This window comes from Canis lupus, chromosome 2 (assembly GCF_048164855.1).
Source record: "Canis lupus baileyi chromosome 2, mCanLup2.hap1, whole genome shotgun sequence".
Taxonomy (NCBI): Eukaryota; Metazoa; Chordata; class Mammalia; order Carnivora; family Canidae; genus Canis; species Canis lupus.
This window is the reverse complement of record NC_132839.1, coordinates 50,610,147-50,632,080: the sequence shown is the minus strand read 5'-3', so window position 1 is coordinate 50,632,080 and position 21,934 is coordinate 50,610,147. Positions and strand designations below refer to the sequence as shown.

Sequence of the window (21,934 nt, the reverse complement as noted above, 5' to 3'; positions counted from 1 at the left end):
AGACGGCTATTCCCTAAACTATGAACTTATTTTAGAAAAGTAGATGAAAATCAGGCCTCAAAAATCTTGTTTTACAAAAGCACAGCGCCCATCTTCAGCTAAGAAAGATATTTTTATAGGGTCTTGAGAGGAGTAGAAGTAATTCCATCCCACCTCACGTATACAAGTACCAGGAAATCCCAAGCAGTTTGGTCAATTCTCGCCAATTTCAAAGTGTAGGCAGATGCTCCTGTGCTCTAAATTCTTTTTTTTTTTTTTTAAGATTTTATTTATTTATTCATGAGAGAGAGAGATAGAGAGAGAGAGGCAGAGATATAGGTAGAGGGAGAAGCAGGCTCCATGCAGGGAGCCTGATGTGGGACTCGATCCCGGGTCTCCAGGATCACACCCTGGGCTGAAGGCGGTGCTAAACCGCTGAGCTACCCAGGTTGCCCTGGGCCCTAAATTCTTACTGAGAAGTTACATAGTGTCCCTTAATCCTCCAGACTGGCTCCATTCAATCCAGTTTGCCAGTTTTCACTACAGGTTCATAATTTAAAGAACAGTGGCATGGCAGATATTCTTTTACTTTTCGATAAAAGCAGTTCCTCTGCTGTCTCGTACTGAATATAAAATAAGAACATATCAAACTAATAATATTCAATTCCTGATTATTCTTGGATAAGTACCATGGCTTGAGGATACTATAGGTCATCTCAAAACCACTTTTTGCAACTTTAGAGTATTTCAAACAACAAAAACAGATAAAACCAACTATATGGGAGTGGTTAAAAAAAAAAAATCATGGTTGGTCAACCTGATAGCAAATGTCATGCTGATAACTATGAAGACCACAATAAAAGCTGAAGTACAGATTTATGATACCATGTCGAAATAAATAATATAAATAAATAAATAAATAAATAAATAAATAAATAAATAAATAAATAAAAAAAATCCAGAGTTATGGACATGTAGAAAAAGGCTTAGGAAAAAAAATGTGAAAAAAAAAAAAAAAAAAAACAGCTATAGCTCACCTTCAGGGTGGTCTTGCCTTTCTACCAAGATTTCAGAAATTCTTACAATACTCCTAATTTGTTCAACACATAAAAATTATTTTAAAAACCTTTAGTTTGCTCCTCCCTGTTCTCTGATCTACTGTGATAATTTCACGCATAACTACCGTGCATGGCCCTCATTCACTTACGACCTCAGTGTATCAGTATGGTGAACATTAGACCAGTCCTGTCTATCTACCAGGTCTATCGTAAAAGTTTACCCACACCACTGTAAAATGCGTTGTGTTCAACTAAAGTCTTTCTATTAAGAAAGTACAAGAAAAATGGACTTTCACTAAAAGCTTCTGTGCTATGCTCCTCAGAGTGTTCATATTTAGCATGTTCCCATCTCCTGAAGATCATGAAAGCAGGTCATTACATTTAACAATGGGTGAACATTATAGAACAAGAGATTTGGGGAAACAAGCCTTGTTTCAGAAGCTCCTAATACACAGATCCTGTCACAGTTTTAAGTTCTCACAGTTTCCTATCAAATATTCTCATATCACACAGCAACTCTGGCACCTGCATGCTCATGTTTTCAACTAGATTATCATTCACCTAGTAAGAAGACCTCCCAAAGAAAATCGGACTTCTTAGCAAGCTGTTCAGAGGGAAATTAAAGGACATCTGTCCTGGAACAAACATGACTGAGAAAGGGAAAGGCAGGTGTATCAGAGGACCCTGCCATGAAGCGTCTTGGCCTGTTGGCCTCAAAAACAATGCCTGCTCCCAAAGAAGCCTCTGGTACCGAGCTGACCCTAGATGACCTTAAATGAAATTATTGTCAAGCTTTTTCCAAATCAAATCAGCTCTGAAATAAACTGGGTGGAAAAATTATCTAAACTTAGCCTTTCAGATGTTATGGCCAAGAGACATGTACCCATATGACGTTTATATTATCCATAATAAATGCAACCAGGGAGTCTGTAATGTTTTTACGTCTGGCAACAACTTTATCTTGAAGGCTTGAGTGGATTATAAAATCTTTATTTTTTTAGTGATCTTTTTACCGTACAACTATCAATTTAAATATAGTAACATTATCATCACTCATTGAAATAGTTGTGAAAAGGCTTTATTTTTAAGTAAATGTGGTCCTGCTCTTAGCAACAATCTCAGAAACTGTTTTGCTCGTTTAGTTTTATAAAGCTAAACAGACAAATTTATAAACAGACCAATTCTCTTTTATGCCAAGAAAATTGAGTTCCAGTTGTTGCATATTTCTGTATCTGCTGTGTGTATATGTATCTTTCATTATTTCAAAACCCTGGCAAAAAAAGAAAGAAAAGAAAGGAAGAAAAGGCTCTCCCAGTCCCCTGTCGCTGTTCTGTATCTATAAGCAGTAACATCTAACGCTGCTGAAACGGCTTTAGGTTTTACAACCTTTGAGGAAATGTTCTAATTATAGGAAGAGTCACTGGGGGGAAAAGAGAGCACAAAAGCCTGAAAATGGACATTTTCTTCCTTACCATTAGCTGCTGCTGGATGTTCATAAGTTTAAAAATATGTCCAGTGCAACTGTTTCCAGGAACTGAGGGTTCATGATGTGATTTGGACTCAGAGGTTAATGTATAGACGTCCAACTCTCGATGATGCCTCACAGAACAGTCTCCATATGGGATTTCATAGGATAAACTGCTCCAGGAGTCTGGTTCCTCAGCATTCTCCCTGCAAGCAAGCAAGCAATCTCTGGTTAGTCTATGGATGTTCAGCTCCCTCCTGGCAGAGAGTTTACCTCTCAGTCTGTAGTAAAATCTCTGACCTCTCTGTTCTGGAGGCTCTGCAGCAGAAATCTGGTTTATACAGTTCCCCAGTGATCCAGGCATATAACTAACTGTTCCATCTGCCTCATAAGAGGTCACAAATGCATTAAATGAGAACTGCAGGATTCCTCCCGAAGAATATTCTTTCGATCAAGATAAAGAGAGGTCTGGGAGCTTAAAATAGTTAATATTACGCTAATAACCAACTAATGAATAAATGTAAGGAGGATGGTCTTAGCCTGGTTTTCAATAGAAGCAAGGCTTATATTAAGCATTTCACTTAAATTGGGTTGCACCACATGCTAACTGCAGTTGATTAAATCAGAAAGAGAAGAATCAATCATTATATCCCATATAAGGGCACTCCAACTTTTGTTAACAACTCTAAAAGCCAACTATATAGACTAAGACTGTGATGCCACATCATATTATACTTGTCAATACAATTGTGAAGAAGCACTTGGTTCTGAGAACTTCAAGTTAAATTTTTTTTAATTTAAAAAATGAACAACCTTGCTCATCATAAACATACTTCATCTATAAGTAAAACCAACAAAGGCACAAGTATGCAAAAAAAAAATTTATGGGACAGGTCTCAAAACATGAAATCTCTTTATGAACCAGTAGGTTGGAAAAGTATTCCCAAGATTCTGGAAGGAGGAAGAAGTTTATATGTTTGAGATCATTATATATTAAAATGAAACAGATAATTGAATGAAAAAAAAAACAAGAATTAAGCATGAAGAAGTAACAGACATGCCATACACTGACAAATATGAAAGGGAAACCTTCTTTGCATTGTTTTATTTATTAAATCATACCTGTCTGTCATTAACAACTCACCAGATAGTAACTGGAATTTCAAACTAACCATATGCTATCTATGAGGCCTAGAACTGAGTAATCATGTGCTAGCTGAACAATGAAGGATGCTCCAAAAGTAAACTATTGTAATGTCCATTCTCAAGAGTGACATCCTAGCAGTTAAGGCTTAAAATGAACCTAGCATATGCTATGCTAAGTCATTTATGTACTAACCAAGCTGCTCTACTCTGTGTAAAGTGACCTCAAAAAAAAAAAAAAAAAAAAGGACTGCTGACTCTTGAGCAAGGTGAGTTTCAACTGCATGGGTCCATTTACACACAGATATTTTTTTTTTTCCTCTCATAAATACAGTATAGTTCTGTAAAGGTATTTTTTCCTCTTATGATTTTGTTCATCTCTTCTCTGGCTTACTGTGTTGTAAGAATATACTATATAATACACATAAGACAAAATTTGTGTTAATTGGCTATTCATGATACTGGTAAGGCTTTCAATCAATTGCAGGTTATTAAGTTTTTGGTAAGTTGTATGTGGATTTTTGACGGTGCAGGGGGTTGGCCCTTGCATTGTTCAAGGGTCAATTCTACTTGTTAAGATAAGTCACTTAAGAGTTCAACAATGACTCAACTAAGCAGCCAATCAGCCTCACTCAAATGAGGGGGGACATAACTTCTCTGTAAATTTAGCTTTGAGGCTTGGGTTGACATTGTCACTAACTTGGAGTCATTAACTATCTGTACACATAACTAGCATATCTGATTACTTGGGATTACGATACCCGTACAATAATAAAAAAAAGAAAAGGCCTCTGAAAACAAAACCTGATTTATATACCCACCACTCCACCGTGAGGCAAATACATGAGAGAGGACTGTCTGCCAATACTGGGGCAATTAAAAAGTGACACAATCCATTCCCAGTAAAATGGTGTTTTCTACCAAGCTTGCCACTATTAATTCTCCAACTGTTTCCTTTCTACTATCTAAACCTTGAGAAGTTCCCGTCTGTGACCACAAACTATTTACCTTCTACTGCTCCCATGCTCTCCTCTCCAAGAGGAATGCACTTTTTGTTGTCACAATTACCCGCCAAGTGCTAACCCTTCCTCTCCCAATTCTCGTCTCCGTGTATTTTTGTTGCTTCTTACTCTGTCTAGATACCAGAGACTAGTCAATGCAACTATTCTCTTACTGATTTCATGAATATCTGGTGCAACTGACACTCTTCCAAATCCATTTGACCTGCGGGTCCGAGTAAACCTTGCTATTCAGCCAATTATTTATGGGCTAGGTAATATCCCAGGTGCTGGGGATACAAACCAAAATTCTTATCCAGTTGGGAGTTTACATACTTAGCAAGGGAGATAAAACCAGTCAGATTAAATAAAACATCTGGCATTTTTGAGCAGAACAAGTGCTATGGAGAAAAAGCAAGAGGAGGGCTGCAATTTTACTTTTATTTAAATCTAATTCATTAACATATAGTGCATTATCAGTTTCAGTAGAGGTCAGTGATTCATCAGTTGCATAACACACCCAGTGCTCATTTCATCATGTGCCCTCCTTAATGCCCATCACCCAGTTACCCCATCCCTTTCTCTCCTCCCCTCCAGCAACCCTCAATTTGTTTCCTAGAGTTAAAGGTCTCTTACGGTTTTGTCTCCCCTCTCTGATTTCGTTTTATTTTACTTTTCCCTCTCTTCCCCTATGATCCTGATTTGTTTCGTAAATTCCACAGATAAATGAAATCATATGATAACTGGCTCTCAGACTTATTTCACTTAGCATAATACCTTCTAGTTCCATCTATGTAGTTGTAAATGGTAATATTTCATTTTTTTGATGGCTGAATAATATTTCATTGTATATGAAATACTGTATGTATAAACCACATCTTCTTTATCTATTCATCTGTCAGTAGACATCTGGGCGCTTTCCACAGTTTGGCTATTGTAGACATTGCAGCTCTAAACATTGGGGTGCAGATGGCCCTTTGAATCACTATGTTTGTATCTTTGGGATAAATGACTAGTAGTGCAATTGCTGGGTCACAGGGTGGCTCTATATTCAACTTTTTGAGAAACTTCCATACTGTTTTCCAGAGTGGCTATACCAACTTGCATTCCCACCAGCAGTGTAAGAGGGTTTCTCCTCATCCTCACCAACATTTGTTTCTTGACTTGTTAATTTTAGCCATTCTGACTGCCGTGAGGCAGTATCTCGTTGTGGTTTTGATTTGTATTTCCCTGAGGCCAAGTGATATTGAGCATGTCTTCATTTGTTGGCCATTCGTAGGTCTTCTTTGGAGAAATGTCTGTTCAGGACTTTTGCTCATTTCTTGACTGGGTTATTTGTTTTTTGGGTGTTGAGTTTGATAAGTTCTTTAAATATTTTGGACACTAGCCATTTATCTGATAAGATATTTATAAATATCTTCTCCATTCTGTAGGTCCTTTGGTTTTGACTGTTCCCTTTGCTGGGTAAAAGCTTTCTATCTTGATAAAGTCCTAATAGTTCATTTTTGCTTTTGTTTCCCCAAGAGTTGCAATTTTAAATGTGGCAGGCCAGAAAGGCCTCAAAGAGGTGGCTTATTATTTTTAAGATTTATCTGAGAGAAACAGAGAGAACAAGGACGAGGGTCAAAGGAAGAGGGAGAGAATCTCAAGCAGACTCTGCACTGTGTGTGTGGAGCCCGATGTGGGCTCATGACACTGACATCATGAACTGAGCCAAAATTAAGAGACAGATGCTTAGCTAACTGAGCCACCCAGGAATCCCCTGAGGGGATGCTCTATGTCTTTTGTGCTCTGTGTTTAGCACTATGTAAGATTTGTCCTTCATCCACTAATAACATGTGGCAAAGCTCCAGACATAGGAATGTTTACTGCAACTTTAGGTATAATGGTTAAAAATGACACCACCAGGTCAGTAATTACAGGGCTGTTTGGTAAACTGAAGAACAAATTTCTGGACTATTATGTAGCCATTAAAAATAATGGAAGTTAACAGTCCAGAAACACAGAAATTTACAATGTCCAGGGAAATAAGCAAAATAAGTGTAAAAACTTAGGTAAGTTTAGATGGTAAAATGCACAAATAAAAATAGTGTCACAGTGGTTGGGCTGTAGGTTTTCTTCTTCCCCAAGATTTTAATTAATGTTTTTAACAAATTTTTTAAAGTTCCCTACTGAGCCAGGACTCACTACTTCTCCAGAATGCTTTTAGTCACTTGTGAAATTATACTTTCTATAATGTCCCCAAAGGCCCAATCTTAACTTTGTCTACTTCATTCTTAGGTGACCTTTTTGCCCTTCTTAGTGAGAAGCTTAAGGCCGCCTAACATGAGTTAAAACAATCTTCATCCACTAATAATTACCTCCGCCCACCCCCTCTAACGTCAAGAACGCCCCTTCTCAACAGTGGGTTTGCTCTGTTCCCCCTACCCTTCCTGCCAACCCAGATTGGGTAATCCGGATGCCTACAGTTTTCCACACACTTCTGGACTAGCTCTGCCCTCCCAAGCGCAGTTAAAACACTAGCAGGAAACAGATCAGTGGTGGAAGCAGAAGGGATTACTACTGCCTGCATACCCGGGGGTGGGGTGGGGGGGGTGGGGGGTGGGGGCGGAATAGCAGCAGCAATCTGCACTTCATTCAGCAGACCAGATCTCACTGAGGAATTCGGCTCCTGGGAGGCATCTGATGACATGGAGACATTTTCTGGTGTTCACAACCTGGGGGTACTGGGGAGGGGAGGCGGTCCTACTATGCACAGGTCAGCTCCCCACCACGAGAAACTGTCAGGCCCAAATCATCAGTAGTGCTGAGGTTGAGAAATGCTGCTGTCAATGCACTGATGTACTTCATCTGTCCTCCTCTCCCTTCCGCCTCCTTACTGGTCATCCAAAAGCTTCAAGGCTCTACATTTTGGCCCTTCCTCACTCCAACTGCTACTAAAACCTCTTTAGTAGGGGTCCACTGACCAGAAAACCCCAAATCTGGCAGCCTTTGTCCCTATCACCCTTGAGTTTTGTAGAATTTTAAAATAGTGACCGGATTCTTCTGCTGAAACTTATTCTCACTGGACACTCATCAAGAACCATCCTGCCTGCCTACAGTTTTCTCTGGCTTTCTCTTCTCACATCTAAGATGTGGACACATGTCAACTCTCTTACTCTCATTCATCCTTTCCCACAGCCCTGGTTCACCTCCCAAATCTCTCTCCAGCTACAAAGTCTGAGGCTCCTGCCCCACATTTACAACAACTTCAATGTCTTACAGGATAGGCAGTGGGCATTCTCAAATTTCAAAACTCCATTTTATGTTCCTTCCATTCCCTGAAGCAGCAGTAACTCCGAACTTATTTCCAGGAATGAAACCATTGTCATCCTTAGTAACACAATTTCCCTTCTTCCAACATTCTGTTGGTCTTGCGTTTGCAATGTATCTCCCACTCAGTGTCTTATTTCAATTCCTACAAGAACTGCCCTAGCTCAAAGCCCTCACTGAATTATCTGGACTCTTATAGATACTCTTGTTACAGGCCAGCTGCCCTAGAACTTCCCCTGCTCCCCAAATCTACCCAAAGAAATAATTTTAAAGCAACAGGATGCCATCCTCCAGCCCAAAAGTTTTGCTGTGCTTACTGTTGTTGTTTTTTTAACATCAGGCGTGAGAAGAGTCCCTTATCACCTAGGCTTTCCCTTTTAATCCTAAGCATTCTATAAAGCATTTTTACTGTATGGATATTTAAAACAGACGGTTGAAGAATTTCATGACCAAGGACACTCAGCTAATAAGAACACTAGAATTACAACCATCTCTTTCCACTCTAGGATGATAGTAGTTTCATTGGTATGCTACAGCAACAATGATTCTACCTGTCAACGCTTCCATGTTAAGGTACCTATGTTCTTCATGTCAACTTATCTTTTCATGCCCTATTCTTTTTTTTAAGTCATCTCTACACCCAATGTGGGGCTCAAATACATGACCTCAAGATCAAGGGTAGTGTGCTCTACCAATTGAGCCAGCCAGCCACCCCCTTCTTCTTGTACCCTATTCTGCAGCCAAACTGTCAATGCCCATTCCCCAAACACACTTCATCAGCCAACACAATACTAACCTATCCAAAATCCACCCATCTTTCAATGGTCTGGTTTCCAGATATCTTCCATTCTTCTCTCCAGTCAGTCTTTCCTTTCCCTCTGAATATACAAGACTCTATTATATTACAGTCTTCCAGCTTTAAAACAAAACCAAACCCTCTTTGGGCTATTTAATGATTATTTGTGTACCTGTCTTGTCCCTCTCACCAAAATACAAGGCTCCTTAGGAGAAGGATTGTACTACTGCAGCTGTGATTCACTGAAGGTTTAAGATTGAAAGTCAGTACAGGATACCAAAATAAGTTTATGGAGAATCTCTATAGTTATTTTCTTTGGCTTAGTAATAAATGAAAATGCGGCCTATCGTTTTGGGGCTACGTTATAGAAAAAAACTACTCTTCCAAACAACAGAATCACAAAGCAGACAGACACACACACAGAAGGGGAATGAGGGAATTGGTGTTGATGAGGCATTACAAACCGACTTCCCAACACCAAGAGGGAGTGCTTAGCTCACTACCTGCCCCCTCCCTCAAACCACATGCATGCAGCCTATTCTGTCCTCCCAGAAAAGTTCTAATAATCATGGTGCCATCTGCATTTGGTGTCTACATTATTCTGCATCTAGTACTGCTCGTAGCTGCTCTATGTAATGTCCTATGAATATGCTCCCTTTCTTGCACAATTTAGTATTTTTACTTGAATTAAATTACTTTCCTTTTCCTAATTACTCCTAACTAGAGTCTCGTTTTTATAGTCTTGCTTCACAATGTGATACTCAAAGATCATTCAATGAAACATTTACTGAACACTTATTAAGTTGTAGGCACTGTGCTAGATGCCAGAGCTACAAGGATAAATGCAAACATACAATCTAAGGTCAAACACATGAATTACTATTAGATAGCCACAACGTGGCTTATTGGTGGTACTATCACTTCTATGGAAGCAAAAAGCAAGAAAGAATCAATGAAGACTTTTATACTTACAAGTGTGGCATTTTGTACACTAAATACACCACATGCCATCAAAATTATACTATTACTTGTAAATAGTACCATTACTTTATATACCGCTAAGAATACAAAAAATTACGTGAATTAAATTATGACACAACATTGTAGCAGCGTTGATCAAAATGTATCTAATTTCACAGCCAGAAAAGGACATCTCAAAAGAGACTAACACAGGGTATATAAATACAGCCAATGCACTTCTGCATATTGCCAGTGGGAGTACAAATAGCTCAAGTGAACTGTTCAAATGAACCTTCACTCATCTGCTTCCACGGAATGCTCTGATTGATGTTAACATTCACCCACGTTCCAGAAGCTTGCAACAGACAGCAGGTGCATGTGAGGAAAGCAGCCTAGAGGCTGTGGATTGAGCTGCAAGGCACCTCAGGGGACCATGGGTTGGTAGACTTCAACAAAAACATCTAACACACAGGTTTCAAACTTGCAGGTAGCTGAACATCTTCAGATAAAATCATTTGCAAAAAAAGAATTGCTTGGGGATGGGGCCAGTACAGGGAAAGGAAGGCAGAGCCCTGCTCTCTCTCCATCTACCTTCCCTCCCAGGTGAGTTGGGAGATTCCCACCTGGAGCCCGGGGCAGAGCTAAATGCTCTGTAATTCCAAAAGTATAGACTTTATGTACAACAAGCATGTTTCCCACCAATGGCCTTTTCTTGTGTAGTCTCCTCTGGGCTTGGAGAATAACTAGTCAGCCTCTTTTTGATTAGAAGTCCTTTCTGGGGCTACAGTTAATAATTAAGTTGTCCCTCAGCTTTGTATTTCTGCCACTGAGGGGAATATGCCTGAGTATCTAAAATTTGCCTTAGAAATATTATTACACAAAGATTTTATTGCAACCAAGTCAAGTGTAGCAACACAGAAAAGCATACCTACAAGGTGATCTGAAATTCTGGTTAACAGGCACCATAGCCTGAGCTGAAGTTTTTTTGTTTCTTTTTTAAATGAGCAAATGGGAGATTTACAGATGAGGACATGTAAATGTTGTGGGCTGTGATCTCTCCTCATTTCACTTCTCATTCCAAGGAGGACACCACCCCTTCTGAAGAAAAGTGCACTTTTATTACTAATTGTAACAGTTATGCACGATGGGGACTACTTTGTGTCTACTCCATCAGACAGTACCGAGATCTCTAAGAATTTCTTAGACTGTCACATTCAGCCAGACCCCAGAACAGACTACAAGACAGAAAGGGCCGGCTGACATCATGATTACCTTGAGATTTGCAATCATCCTGGTGTAATGCATTTTATATTGTTTTCAGCCATGCTTGAGCACTGCCTACTTCAACCCTGAGTCTGCAGTAGGAATCCCCAGGGCAGTCTTGAGCTGAGCTCTAAAAGCTCTGTTGCACTGTACTGTGAGGCTCTTTACTCCTCTGTCACCTTGATTAAGGACAGGGACCATTCTCCTCTAGACTGGCTGGGCCTCACTACCCTGCTCAATCTCTTGACAGGTTGCAGGTCCTCAAACAGATGCTGGGCTATACCACTCAGGCCAACAGAGTACAAATATTCCTCTGGTTTCCTCAAGATGTTTACCAACAGTTTGAGATTACAAAGAACTCGCTTTCTATGAAGGGAGAGATAATCTAAAGAAGTAACTCCAGTAATGTTCTTATAAGTAGCAGGAATGCCTGAGAAGGTAAAGCTGGCAAGGAAAATAACACACCATGACAACTAGACCCAGTGCATGGTCAAGGTCAGGTAAAGACCACGCTAAAAGGATACTCTTGGGCAGCTGGCAAAAAAGGAATATAAACCACATAGGAGATCATCTTATTATATTAATGTGATATGACTGATGGGTGCACTGTGATAAGAATATGCTGAAAAGAGGTGCCTGGGTGACTCAGTCGGTTAAGTGTCTGCCTTGGCTCAGGTCATGATCCCACAGTCCTGGGATGGAGCCCTGCATTGGGATCCCTCCTCAGGGGGGAGCCAGTTTTTCCCTCTCCCCCTGCTTGTACACTCTGTCAAATAAATAAATAAATAAAATCTTTAAAAAAAAGAAAAAGAATATGCTGAAATACTTCAGAATAAGGGGACATGTCTGCAACTTACCCTCCAAAGAGTTCAGTAACACTGCATGTACATAAATAAAATACCAATAAAACAAACACAACAAATGTTAACTGGTGCATTTCGATGAAGAATATACAAGAGTTCATTATTCCATTCTTGCATCTTTTCTATAGGTTCAAGATTTTTCAAAATAAAAAGTTACATATAAAACACTGATTTTAAACAAGGCAGAGGTAGCAATTCTTTCATCCTATGATCACTATTTAGTTAAGGCAGGGAAGAAACTAGTATGATCTGGTATCTATTAAGAAACGGGCAGGTGCTTTTATGTACACTATTTAATCCATGTAAGAATCCTTCAAGGAAGTGCTATTCTTAGTTTAGAGGAGAGAAAACTGAGACTCAGAAATGTGAAACTTGTTTGCTCAAGATATACATCCATTAGCAGTTTGATAAGCCTGGCTTCAAGCAACAAACTTCACCACTTATGAGAAGTGAGAGCCTGAGCTAGATGCTTAACTTCTTTGAACATGCATTATCATCTGTATGAACACTGAAATGGCCCCTCTACAAAGCTGCCGTGGCAAGGAAAGGGGGCAAGAGAGTAATGATTCAATACTGCCAGGCACACAGTAGCACTCAGTAAGCACCAGTACTCTCCGTACTTAGGACTCAGCTAACAGGTACTGGAGTAATAGATTTGAATCCTGGCTACACTGACCTCTCCACCCAAGCTGCACTCTCCTAGGTCTTATGTAGCACTGCTCCAGGTGAGAGGGGCTGCTCTTTCCGGGACAGGAAGCACCTAGGGTCATCTGAAGTCAGCAAAGAGCAAAGAGGCCTTCAGGGGAAGAATTTCTTCACAAATTCAAAGAACATCCATCCTGGGCCCAAAGTTTTTCACCACACAGGCATTCTCTAGTGAACACTTCTAAAGCCTCCCCACCCCCGGTGCACATTTACTCCAAAGCATCTACAGATCAATCACAGCCATCCTCAGGTGCCTGGTGAGACTGGCAAACAAGCAGGGCAAACTGCACAGCCCAGATTCTCAGTCTCACTATTTTCAAAATAAGCACATTCCTCTCAAATGAAAGTGCCAACTTTGAGTCCTTCGATTTATTTAAAAAAAAAAAAAAAGGCACAAATTGTTTACCCCGTTTTCCACAAAACTGACATCAATGGGCACCCACCTTTCCCTAAGGGAAAAAAAACTATTCTACTCAAAATTATCTCATTACATTGACTATGGATTTCCCTGGAGGCTACATCACTGGGTGATACGATGACAAAGCAGGGTTTTGAGGTGTGAACTGAATCCCCTTTATAACACAGTCTGGTCTAAGACTAGTGAGCTTCCAGGAGCCAACGTTTTTTTTAATCTGTTTACCAAAAAGTGGCAATAATATCAGCTTTCTCACAGAGTTGTTTTAGGGATTAGAGATACACTTACTATTACATTGGTTTCTGTTTCCTTCCACAAGCAAAGAGGCACACACCCTAGTTACTTCCTTTTACAGCTACATTTATTAATCGTTTAACAATGCACCGAATATTGAGCTACGTGTCTTACATTTAAAACATTATTTTTTCTTTCACCTACGTTGTGAAGGAAGATATTACCCCAATTTGCAGATGAGGAAACTGAAGGTGTGAGAAATTTAATGACCTGCCCCGTGGCTAGTAAGTCACAGAGCTAGAATTAGAGCTGGTGCTCTAAACCACTACACAAAACCACCTCTCTATTTTGCACTAGAAAATGCAGACCAGTGAAGCCCATGAAGTATTTTTAACATATGCTCTTTGGGGAGCTTAAGTTTTGGGGGTGTAGGTTCTAGATTACAGTATGTTACACACATGACATTATCGTGTGTGGCCCATGGCTTCCATGGCCATTTTTCCCTCTTTACACTTGGAGAGGCTACTTGGGCTCTCCAACTCAATGGCTCTGTGACTTCTGGACTATGTTGCTCTTATGACAGCCAAAGTTCTGCATTTTTTAGTCTTACCTTACTTGCACTGTTTTCAAGATCTTAAAAAAATAATTTCTAATATCTTACCATGATACTAATTATATTTGCATAAATATCTAACATACCAACATTCACAGGTTAAGTAAAAAGTACAGTTAATTTATACAAGACTGATATCTAAATATTTACTAATGTGATCAGCCTTAGTTGATAATTCCTTTACCCTATTAAGATTTAAGCCACCAACCTGATTCATAATAACGCTCAGGAATTAATTTTCAGGTGTAACGTTAAGTCTAATTTTTCCAATAAGGCAAAGTTCTTAATCTTAACTGCATTTTGGAATTACCTGGAAAACCTTATAAAATCCTGATGTCCAGATCACAGCTCACACCAATTAAATAAAAATCTCCAGAGGTGGCCCTCAGGTATTAGCAGTTTTTAAAACTCTCCAGGAGATTCTCATGCGTAATTAGAATCCTCAGGGATCCTAATGTACAACCAGTTATAAACCACACATTAAAGTAACTTACAGATGCCAGTTCATTTTAAAAAGGAAAGCATAAAGCATAGTCAAGGCTAGCAAGATTGCAATAAACACTGAAGTTGTAAGTCAAAATCCTTTGACTGAATTATACCATGCCTTGGAACTTACAGAAATAATTTAGCATAAGGAAGGCATATGATGAGATATAAGCACTGGGTGTTATACTATATGTTGGCAGACAGAATTTAATATAAAAAAATTTAGCAGAAGCAAAAATTAATAGGTAAATATGAGGCTCACTGCAGCATTCATTACTTAATTTCTAATTTTTTACATGTTAAAACTAACATTCAACATTGGGCAAAGATTTAAATACTCAAGATAAACAAAATATTTTAGAGGGCCTCAAAAACAATTACAAGGGGTGGCTTGTAAGCATTTCTGGGTGGCTCAGGCAGTTAAGCGCCTGCCTTCGGCTCAGGTCATGATCTCAGAGACCTGGAATAGAGAGCCCCATGTTGCGCTTCCTGCTCAGCTGGTATCCTGCTTCTCCCTCTGCCCTTTCCTCCTGCTTGTGATCTCTATCTCTCTATCTCTCTCTCATGTGTGTGCACACATGTTCTCTCTCAAATAAAATCTTTAAAAAAATTGTAAGACCACAAAATAGGTAAGAATAGGATAAAGTAAAAATATCAGAACACAAAATAGGAAATCAGCTGCACTCTTTTAAAAAACATTGCAATGTTGGAGATAGTATCTGGTAATGAAATAAATCTCTTATTGGTGGCAGCATTATGAATAATTTTATGTCTAATAAAACACTAATTCTTTCTCGTTATCCTTCTTGATTCTGATCTATGTCAGAGGAAAGACATACATACTGCAAGTGTCACCAAGAGCTACTGCAAGGGAACACAGAGAAACCGGAGTCTGGACTCTGACACTTCTATTTAAAATTCATTCTCAGAAGAGCACCAGACCAACACCAAATGGATCTTCATCTAAGAAACAACCCAATTTACCAATCTCCACTCACTCAGTAATGCATTTTTCTCTACCTTCTCCCTTCCCAGATGACTGAAGCCATCTAAATGATGACACAGAAGTTTCTATTTAAGTATTTCTTAAATTTCTATTTCTATAAAGCTATGTTGATCTCTCGCAAAACATATGATTCTTTTGTCTATTCTAAGACAGTTGCTGGCTTAACTACTTACTGTCTTCTACAAAGTGTACTTTTTTTGGTAAGATTTTATTTATTTATTCATGAGAGAGACACAGAGAGAGGCAGAAACATAGGCAGAGAGAGAAGCAGGCTTGCTGCAGGGAGCCTGATGTGGGCTCAATTCCAGGACCCCAGGATCACGACCTGAGCTGAAGGCAGATGCTCAACCACTGAGCCACCCAGGTGCCCCTACAAAGTGTACTTGATCAGAGGAGAAACACAGGGACATGAGAACTGTCTTGAAAAGGAGACCATTATCCCTGTGACTAACATCCAAATCCAGGCTGGGAAAAGAGAAATGCTTACAAAATAAGCTGAAACTTGGAAAGAATGGAACTGGATAAAGTAATTTGAAACTGAGGACAGAAAACAAATCAGGAAAAAAAGTCCAATATCCAACCACTAGAAGAGAGAGAACACATCTTTAAAATGTTACATTTCTGGCAGCCCGGGTGACTCAGTGGTTTAGCACCGCCTTCAGCCCAGGGCCTGATCCTGGAGGCCCGGGATCGAGTCCCACATCAGGCTCCCTTCATCGAGCCTGCTTCTCTCTCTCTCCCCTCTCTCTCTTTCTCTCCCTCTGTGTCTCATGAATAAATAAAAATAAAATCTTTTAAAAAATAAATTAATAAAATGTTACATTTCTTTAGCTTTCTCATGAAGCAAACAAACAGAACAAAAATCAAACAGTAACCCTAGATGTTTACAAATTTAAACAAGCTAAAGACGATAGAGGGCAAGGACTGCACATCCATTTCTTCCAATCTTATTTCTAAAGAGCATTTCAAACTCAAAATAACAGGAAAATAAGACTTAAATATGAATCTGTAACTCTAGTGTACTGGTGACCATTAAAACCTGTTGATTAACAAGATCCCAAAGGTGAAGCTGCCACAACTCTATAGATAAGTGATTTGTTCTACCTACAAAAACTGGTAACTTTAATCATAACAAAGTCATCACTGTAAACTAGCTTTTTCCAGTTCAGGAAAAAGAAAAAGCATTCTTGCTCATTAGTCTGGGCAGGAATCCTGAGACATGATGTTCACTGGACTTCATATAAGGCTACTGTCATTAAAATTTAAGAAAAGAACCACCAATACTTAACAAGTCCAGTAAACTTCTAATGACCTTATATATTTTTATATAATCCACTGCCCCAATTCAGCATTTGTCATAAGTCATTGTTGAAAAGGATTCATCTTATTTAGAAGCAGTTAGACAAATAATACATGTCAAAATAGACAATGTCTCCTTCAAAGACCAGATGGGATTTTTTGGGGGATCTCCTATATGTTAGAGAACATACTCCTTGTAGAGAAACACAGAACGCCAATTTGCTCTCCCTGTGCATACCACTGTACAATCACTAGTTATATGGGTTCGAGCACAGCTTCTCAAACTACTGATGAAGGACCGGTTTTTTTTTTTTTTTTAATTTCCAATTCATTACAGAAGCAAATATTCTAAAAATGAATTACTAGAAAAGTAAAATACACAAGATACAAAATTAAAGCCCAAAGTTCTGATTAGATTCAATGGATACAAAATGACTCTGTCAACTTACCATAAAAGTTTCTAAACACATTCTCTCCACTTCACATTTATCTCATCACAGATCAGTGACAAAGAACGGGCAGCTCAGTGCTGAGCCAGACCTGCCTTATTCTGAGCAGCTGTGGGTTACAACAGAGACCCCTCCAGATTACCAGGAAACGTGTTTCACATTCCTAACAACTACAGACCCTGGCAAGACAGGCAAGCAGGAGAAAGAAAAGTCAGGGCAACCCCGGTGGCACAGCGGTTTAGCGCCGCCTGTAGCCTGGGATGTGATCCTGTAGACCCAGGATCGAGTCCCACGTCAGGCTCCCTGCATGGAGCCTGCTTCCCTCTCTGCCTGTGTCTCTGCCCCTCCCTCCCTCCCTCTCTCTCTCTCTCTCTCTCTCTCTGAATAAATAAATAAATAAATAAACAAACAAACAATCAATCTTAAAAAAAAAAAAGTCATGGCACAGATGGGAATGGGGAACCAGCTACATATGTACTTGACAAAGTTATCTTTTTTGCCTGAGGTATACTTCACAGAGCCTGGGCAAAGCTGAAAACTAATTCAATGCCATTCAAAAGTACTTCAAAAGTTCAATCCCAACTGGTTTTATAAAATCTAAAGCATCCACATATCTACTTTAACAGCCATGTCACCAAGAGTTGCTTTAATTAATTCACTGACATGATTTCCCTGAACCAAATGTGAAATACTAGGAACTAATCACAGTTCATAGTAAAAATAATACACTGAAAGGCTGTATTCAGTTTTTCAGAGCACTTTCACCATAAATATCATTTTTAATCTTCCAAATGAAAAGGGCCAATATTCTGCATATAGATGAAGAACCAAAGCATAAATTAACCAAGGTTTCATACAGCTAAATGCTGAATGAGGGCTAAAGATAAAGTTTTAAAATCTATTCCAAGAAATCTATCCTCCAGCAATTCAGTATAACTTACGTGGATTAATGAGCTCAAAGAAGAAGAGCTAAGAGCAAAATGTTTCTTTTAGACATTAAAAAAGGTATGAGAGGTATTCTACAGCTAACACTCTTATCTTAACCAACAAGATCGTTTTCGTATTAGTACATATTTTCTAAAAGCATAGGCATGGGGACGCCTGGGTGGCTCAGCGGTTAAGCATCTGCCTTTGGCTCAGGTCATGATCCTGGAGTCCAGGAATCGAGTCCTCATCAGGCTCCCTGCATGGAGCCTGCTTCTCTCTCTGCCTGTGTCTCTGCCTCTCTCTCTCTCTGTGTCTCTCATGGGGGGGGAGGGGAAGCATAGGCATAGACTAAAAGATACCACTTTTCAGTACATGAAAATGTATTAGGCTCTATACAAATACTTGTTTACAAATGTCCCCACAAATATATTTTTCCATCATTGATAAAATGTCTCCAAATGCCCATCAAAAAGATAATACTACAGATGGAATGACTCTACATTAAAAATGCATCCCACCTGGAAATTTGTCTTCTCTATATTATAACTTAAGTTCTCATTTCAAGATATCTCAAAAATGCATTGCCAGAAAAATGAATGACCTAGAATAGACATTTATTCATTCAAGCCTTCAACAAATATTCATGCAGTATCTACCATGTTCCTGAATACTAGGAATAGGCTGATGAATAAATAAGAAAGCCAAATTCCTACTATCACGAAGCGTCTGTTAGACAGGGGTGTAGTTATAACTTGAGATAAGTCTTTTAAGAAAATAAAACCAGGTACTTATGGCAGAAAATTCCTGTGGGTGGGGACAGTGGGTTCTTCAGACAGTGGTAGGAAAATCTGAGGAGATTTTCCTCCTCAGGGGACCACTGATGTGAATCCTATGACAAAGCCAGCATACGGAGTTACTGGGACAGGACAGAATGGGAAAAGGGGCAGAGCAAAGCTCAAAGATCCTGCCTAGAGAAAGTAACGGGAAGGGGGAAACATCAGGAAATGAGGTGTCAGAGTCAGACAGGGCTCAGATCTCATGGGACTCTGCAGACCATGATACCAACTAGGATTTTACTCTGAGTTGGGTGAGAAAATGTGAGGAACAGGAAAGCAAAGATGAAAATACAGAAGAATAAAACAAGATTATTAATTTAGTACCAGATGAATATAGTGACTTTTTAATCCTCCAATGACTTTGAAGCAGGGATCAGTGTATTTCCATTTTTCATGTGAGGAAATAACAGGCTTATGGGAATAATTTGTTCAAGTACACAGCCAGTAAGTGAAAAGGCCAGACTTTTACACAGACCTAATCCCAAAACTTTCGTACCTCCTCTGCTGTCCACCATAATACTGACTCTCTAACGGTGTCAAACAATGACCACATTCAAATCATACCACTGTAAGTCTAAATAATATTTATCAGAAGCTAATCAGGTAGGAACTATCTGGGTGGCTCAGGCGGTTGGGCATCTGCCTTCTGCTCAAGTCATGATCTCAGGGTCCTGGGATCAAGCTCCACATCAGGCTCCCTGCTCAGTGAGGAGTCTGCTTCTCCCTCTCCCTCTGCCCCTCCTCCCAACCCCACCCCCACTTGTGCTCTTGCTTGCTGTCTCAAATGATTAAATTAAAAAAAAAAACTTAAAAAGAAAAAGAGGCTAGTCAGGTATATGATATTTTCTGTTATGAATTTTATGGGATCCACAAGTTTTCCACTGCAGAAAACCACATTAAGAAGCCATTACTCAAGAAGCCATTCCTCAGAGATAGGATAATAGCATCCAAACAGTGTATTCACCCTGGCCCCAAAACTCAAGGTTTATTTATGTGGAACAACAAAATTCAACAAGCATAGAGCGCATTTCAACTAATTTCAGCACTCCTGCTGCTGTGAACCGATAAACAGTCAGCCTATGCCTCTTAACCTTGTCCATCATAATGCAACTCAAGCAAAAGGTTGGGGTAGATGCTAACATACATGTAAAATCCTGACAAATCAAGTGCAGGAAAAAAGAAAAAAAAAAACAAAAAACAAAAAACGTTTTCCTGGTACTAACAACACTAGTCATTCAGAAGGGGGAAGTTCAAAGATACGTCTTCTTGAGATCAGCAAAAGCCAGATCAGATGCCAGAGAACCAACACTAAAGACCAATGATGCACAGGTCTGGAAGTGGATACTCACTGATGGCTGTTCAAGCACCACGAATATCGCAGGCCCATCTTATCTGGGTCCTGGCTCCATATGCAGCTTTAGGAGCAGAGAACAGCAGCCCTCCCAGAGGTGTGTTCGCTAAGCCTCCTTCTGACAGGAACTGCAGTGTCTAGTTCCTTGTTTGAGGGCTACTGCAATATCTTCCATGAAGCCACCTCACTGTAACGGTGCCTCAGGGAGTCCTACAAAATCAACCACAACTGAGGCACCTGGTGGCCAGATTCTTTGGCTCAGGTCATGGTCTCAGAATCCTGGATCGAGTCCTGCATCAGGCTCCCTGCTCAGCAGAACCTGCTTCTCCCTATGCCCCTCTCCTTGCTCAGGTGTGTGCATGCGTTCTAATAAATAAAATCTTCCCCCAAAAAATCAACCAGAAGTACACTAAAATGGAGTGGAAAAGGTGAAATGCCAGAAACCGGGAGGGGAGAGAGGGTAACCGGTGCACCTTAAAATGGATAGGAGGTTACTGTCTTGGGTGCTTGGAAGGAACTCGCTGCTAGTCTAGTTATGCAGCCGTTCACGTGATACTCGGTTCCTCTCTCGTATTTCTTCTGTTGACAAAGTATTGACACCCTGCCCTTTACCAGTACGGGAATAATGCAGAAAGAAGGAGGGCACAGAATTTGAGCAACTACTGTGTATCAGCAATTTGTTATCAATTCTATGCTGTTAAATAACTAAAAATAACCTTCTCTAAGGTAATGGTCAGAACACGCTGGAAAGTCAGACTCGCTTCGATTCTTCCCTCTGGCCATACCATCTGTATAGGTCAGTTACTGAAAGTTCCCTTTGGCTCAATTTCCTTCTTTGTGAGGTGGGAACACTGGGTTTGCTGTGAGAGCAAATAAAGATGAAGGTAAAGAGGCAGCATAGTGTCTGGAGCTCCCTAGTGCTCACTAAATTGCGACTATAGGGGATACTCCAGGGCTGGTGTAATTCTAAGGAACAAAAAAGAGGGAAGTTTTCAAGTTATGTATTTTTAAAAAGGGCACAGAACGCTTGCTTGTGGGTTAACTGTCAGATGAGTAAAACCACACCCATGTCACCCTAGCACTATTTTCTCCCAAAAATCCAAGAGGAAAATGTGGCTCTTCTTCCCGGCTATCTCAAGGAGGTGTTACATTGTAGGTAAAGGGTGACCAGGAAAAAAGATGTTAGAAGCTAGATGGTGGTGTAGACAGGTCCTATTTACATAGAGCTAAGTGGTCATCCTACTTCCAACACGTCCTCCTTCCTAGTTCTCCAAGCAGAGGGATGCACCGAGTTTCAATGAACTTCACCAGCATGTTCCTGTTCTATACTAAGAGACCTAGAAGGTACATGCCATCAATTCCCATCGTACAGATGAGAAAACTGAGGCTCCTAGGCAATACTCAATCAGGACATGCCCACATTCGGCTCTACTATGGTAAAGGCCGAATAGCTGGATGCTCTTCTTATTTCTTATTAAAAAAGAATTAAAGGCAAGAGGATAACACTCCAGATTTTATTAACACTCCAAATGCCACTGTCAATTTTTATAAAACTTGAAGGAAAAGTGGCCAAAACTTGATGACAACTTAAGATGTCCCATCAATCCAGATATAAGTATATGCAGAAATGTTAGAAAAGAATGAGATACCACAAATACATTTTATTTTCACTAATCAAATGTCAAAACAATGGACTTTAATAAGAATACTACAGTGCAACTCTATTTTAAGCACACAGGGACACTAAACATTTGAACAAAACTTTGTTAAAATGAT

At 39.7% G+C, this 21,934-nt stretch overlaps 1 protein-coding gene across 18 annotated transcripts in view; it reads right to left on the bottom strand.

The window, feature by feature from the left end:
- AKAP13 (A-kinase anchoring protein 13) overlaps positions 1–21,934 on the bottom strand; it is a 320,680-nt gene that overhangs the window by 149,771 nt on the left and 148,975 nt on the right. For all 18 annotated transcript variants that reach the window (XR_012017659.1, XM_072798849.1, XM_072798869.1 and 15 more), the window contains one exon: positions 2,510–2,708. Coding sequence is in view for 17 of the 18 variants with exons in the window: in XM_072798849.1 (XP_072654950.1) it covers positions 2,510–2,708 (199 nt within the window). In the remaining variant the exon portion in view is untranslated. The remainder of the gene's footprint in view (positions 1–2,509; positions 2,709–21,934) is intronic.